Genomic DNA, 4,447 nt, shown 5'->3' with positions numbered 1-4,447 from the left:
TTAGTGAATTGATTCTACATCGAACATAAGGAGAAAGTGTGATTATCTATGGACATGTTCCAACAATCAAAATGGTTCGCAACCAGTTTGAAAGTTCATAGAACATGTTTGCATGTGTGAGAGAAAATGATGCCATAATTTTTTTTTCTCAAGAGCATGAAAAGCCATGCAAGGATGTTGTGAGCCAATTGAAATATGATTATTAATAAGAAAAATTTTCACATTCAAGCTAGTCAATGAGACTCTTTGGAAGACCACGTTACCCATGGCCAATAGAGGATTTGGATCCACAAGTGAATTGCAAACTCTCGCAAATGCAAATATGTACGTTTAACAGGAGCTCCCAACTTGGTTGGGAATCCTAGCCTAGTGGGAACTTGTCTTAGGATGGCATCGAAGAAGAGACACATCTTGGGTAAGTTTTGTGTTCTATAAATTGTGGATCTCTTGAAATTTGTAATGTGAACAAAAGACTTATTATAAAAATAAAAAAAGCTCTTAGAAAGTAATTTCTAGGAAAACCCCCTCATGAGAAGAGCTTCTTAGTTTCATGCAAATGGCCCCTCTTGGTAATAGTACTACTATTGTGCTAGTGGGCATTAATGCTTAGCCCACTAGAACCGTAATGGCGCAACAAACAAGTCTTCTTCTTAGTGATTTAAAAGCATGTTGGAATATTTGAGGAAAATCATTTAAAACTTATTTGTTCTTGTTCCCATTTCTTTGGGTATACATTGCTTTCTTATGGTCGCTGTTTATGTGCGAATACATAAATGCATGGTATTTTATGTAAAATATTTTTATTTTTTGCAATTATAACTTTTGGTGCATGATCCACACATAGTACAAAAAGGTTTGTGGCTTACAAGTATTTTTAGAACTTGTGGGGTGCAAGTGTTTTGTTGCATTACATGTAAAAACTTTTGTTTTTAACCATTATCACTTGGTGCATGATCCACACATAGTATAGAAAGGTTTGTGGGACATAAAAAGCTTTGTGGAACTCACTCTCACTTAGAGTAAAAGGGCCAATTAGGTGGTAGTTTTGGATAAAAGATGAGTTATTTAAAGCCACTCAAAGCAATGATGAAAACTATGGTGTGGTACAAAAAGCTTGATGTTAGTCAAGACCAATGTTACTCTATTTGCCGCTCATTATCACTCTTTCATGAGATTTGCATATATAACTAAGTTTATTTGATATTTGTAAAGTATCAAAATGCCTCTAATTTTTTTATATAAGTGCCACGTGACGCATTCAATGAGAGTATTTTAAAAAAATTAAGTAATTTGAAGACATATGTATAGTATGGAGGACTTTTAGATAACATTTTACTTTAGTGGCCCCATTTATCCTACAACTACAGTAGACACAATTTTAGTGCAACCATTGAAAAGGACACTTAAGTGTCTTGTTTTGATACTCGTTTAGAGAGAGAGAGAGAGAGAGATCCGCGAGTATAAAAGAATCTCTTCAGCTTCGACGTAGCACGCTCAATCACCCAGAGAAGCAGCGGTCTTCTTCGTAGGCGCATGCGGCATCATGATGTCTCTAACACTCAGACAGAATATGCCACAGCTGATCAGGTTGATCAGCTGCGCCGCTGTCGTCTCCTTCTGCTTAATGCCGTCGTCTCTGTGTGCATCAGTAGAGGTAAATATATGAAGGGTCTGTGTGTATGTATACGCATGTGTGCACGCGTGAGTGTATAGCTTGGAGGTTGATCGTGCTGTCACAAGCGATCAACGTGCTAATGATCTACAGCTTCTTCGTATAAACGGCATATGTTAGGAATTTTGATTTGTGGATGGCTTAATGAATGCTAATGATCTACAGCTTCTTCGTATAAACGGGATATGTTAGAAATTTTGATTTGTGGATGGCTTAATGAATGCTAATTGTAATGCTGATGTGAGACGATGGTGAAGCAGGCCGCCGGGGCCGCGCCCAATAGGGTGGTGATAGCGAACAGCTCGGAGTACAAACAAGTTGCAACTGCAGCAGCAGCCATAAGTGACTGGAATCCTTATGACCGGATAGTTCCGACGGCTGAATCTGTGGATATCCGTGCCAGTGACTGGAACAACCGGATTAGAGACACCGCTATAAAGATCGCATCCAAAATCCCCGAAGTCGGCACTGTCGTAAGCATTCTCATGGGCTTCTTCTGGCCGGAGGACAAGGTCGACATTTTCGAGTCCCTCAAGGCGGACATGACAAAGCTCGTCAGGAAAGAGATTCTTGCTTACGAACTGAACCTCCATCAATCTGAGATCAATGGGCTAAAACTTACCATCCAGAGATACAAGGCGGTATACTTATATATGTATATATATATATATATAACTGATCATGAACGCCATTCGATCAATCCTACGACCTCCATATATGCAGCATTAATTATCTTTGGCATTTGCTCAAAGCTTAATATAAGTAGCCTTAACCTGGTTCTAATTATCATGTGCAGGCGCAGCCTCACGAGAAGCGTTACTTTCTAAACGGCTGGATTACTGAGGCGGACCAATTGAGTGCCCGCTTTCGTGGGTCGGACAACAAAATCCACCTCATCTCTCCCACCATCACCCTGGCTCTGCTTCATCTCACAGGGCTGCGGGAGAGGCTGGACTTTGGCAAGTGAGCCTAATCACCCAATCTAAGAGTGCATGTTGTGGGCCGTGTTTGTGGGATGATTAACAGACGATGATATAGTAGATTAAGGGTTTTTACAAAACGCCCAATACAAATAAACTTGTTTGCAATGTGGCTTCGCGGTCTCTGCAGGGAACTCTATGAGGAGGACAACACAAAACAGTGGAAGAAGGATCTTGAGGATATGTATGAGACGTACATCGTGGACTTTCTCCCGGATGTCTTCCAGAAGTGGAAAGCCTGGAGGGAAGATCAGATACAGATTAATCAATGGCTCTCAGCGCATCCAACTACAATCCCCCCCTTCTTTCTGTTCGAGACCCATGCAACGGTTGTGGATGCCGTTACAGGTACTCCATCACAAAAATGCTCTTGTTTTTCAGTTTTGAATTGATGCACGGCATATTTGGGACGATCATTGACGTGATAATTAAAACCTTCTCTGTGGAACTGGTGTACCTTATAGTACCTCTTAGCTTTCCTAACTCTTGAGACAGATACATGTACATAATCATGCTTTGCAAAACGTCTCGGATAGGTGAAACAAAACAGTTCTATAAGGACGATCTAAACTCGAGGACACATTTCCAAAGCATCTGTGAAGACCATAAGGCTCGAATGAAGAACGATGCCGTTGCTGACATGGCCGGCTGCGTATCAACCACGTTCGTGTTTGACAAGTTCTTGCCTGATAATGAAAGGCATTTCCCCAAGTACGACAAGACGGTGTTCGGCCGGGTGTTCAAGGGTCCATATGCCCAAGATCTTTGCACTTCGGAGTCTTATTATAATCATAAGGAGACACGTCCAGATCGTGACGACTACTCATCCGACTCCGGGCCAATCAGCAAGGTTTCTTAACAATCTATAGTCGACATCTCCCACTATCTCACGTGAAATTGTACTAGTCTTGAGATGTCTGTGATCATCTATAGTAGTAGTGGCTAAACTCCTCGGTTGTTTCTCTTATGATTTTGCAGATGGTCATAAGAGAGTGGAACTCTGTTGACGCCATGCAATTCATCTATGCTAACCGCCAAGGGCAGCTGGCTGGTAACCCGAATGGGGGAATGAGGCACGACATTGATGTGGCGGCAAAGCCCATCAATGGGCTTCGGATGGGGTTCTCTAATGGAATCCTAACTTATGTCCAGATCAACTATTATGATGGCACACCATCAGATACATATGGGAACCGCGGCGGTTGGAAATGCTGTGAAGCATCTGCAAACGGCCCGCCTGCCTATAAGGTCAGTTCATGGAGCTACAAGGTAAGTTGGGGCCCTGGAAGTACTTATGGCCCTGGTGCAATCCAGTTGGAATACACACCTCAGATGGAGGATTACTAGGTGCAACCTGGCATGGGGATGAATACTACCAGACTGTTGCAAAAATATCTATGGAGCCACAATAAATAAAAATGGAAACATTGTCTAAATACATGTATTGACTATCCGCAGCTAAAGCATCATGTTTCTGTCTTTTGGGTTCTCGAATGAGCTATGCTTGATTAACTTACACCTCTTTTTGGTCTATCCATGTTGGTGATAATAATTACGGCGCAGAATATTTTCTTGTAATCAATCTTCTTGATAGGAATAAGTGTGGAGAATATTTTCTTGTAGAAACGCACATGAACTACAGAATTGAGATACACCGTGTACAAGCTACAAACTTGAACGAGAGACAAAATAAAAACAGGACATAAATAATGTAGACGCGGTAAGTTTTTGGGTTGGGACGTTTAGCATATGTAAACCCTCTCGATCACTTCATTCAAGGCCTATTTAAAAGTAT

The 4,447-nt window shown here is 41.4% G+C and overlaps 1 protein-coding gene across 2 annotated transcripts; it reads left to right on the top strand.

Moving 5' to 3' along the window:
* Positions 1–1,470: 1,470 nt before the first annotated feature.
* Positions 1,471–4,132, top strand: LOC148021433 (uncharacterized). Of its 2 annotated transcripts, none has more exons than XM_087699305.1 (6): positions 1,471–1,654; positions 1,933–2,313; positions 2,469–2,635; positions 2,783–3,000; positions 3,189–3,502; positions 3,631–4,132. In XM_087699305.1, exons 1-6 carry the CDS (start codon positions 1,544–1,546, stop codon positions 3,997–3,999), a joined length of 1,560 nt encoding a protein of 519 aa, XP_087555431.1. In that variant the 5' UTR covers positions 1,471–1,543; the 3' UTR covers positions 4,000–4,132. The 2 variants fall into 2 exon arrangements, with proteins under 2 accessions (XP_087555431.1, XP_087555430.1); XM_087699304.1 differs by having other exon boundaries at positions 1,930–2,313.
* The last annotated feature ends 315 nt before the right edge of the window (positions 4,133–4,447 follow it).

Source organism: Lygodium microphyllum, chromosome 18 (assembly GCF_053477565.2).
Source record: "Lygodium microphyllum isolate KBCC chromosome 18, Lygodium_microphyllum_v1.1.10, whole genome shotgun sequence".
NCBI classification, from domain to species: Eukaryota; Viridiplantae; Streptophyta; class Polypodiopsida; order Schizaeales; family Lygodiaceae; genus Lygodium; species Lygodium microphyllum.
This window is presented reverse-complemented; position numbering and strand designations above follow the sequence as displayed.

Coding starts and splice junctions, on each gene's coding strand:
- LOC148021433 (XM_087699304.1), top strand. CDS start 1,544: ATGATGTCTCTAACACTCAGACAGAATATGCCACAGCTGATCAGGTTG. Junction 2,314..2,468: donor CCATCCAGAGATACAAGGCG/GTATACTTATAT, acceptor TATCATGTGCAG/GCGCAGCCTCACGAGAAGCG. Junction 3,001..3,188: donor GGTTGTGGATGCCGTTACAG/GTACTCCATCAC, acceptor CGTCTCGGATAG/GTGAAACAAAACAGTTCTAT.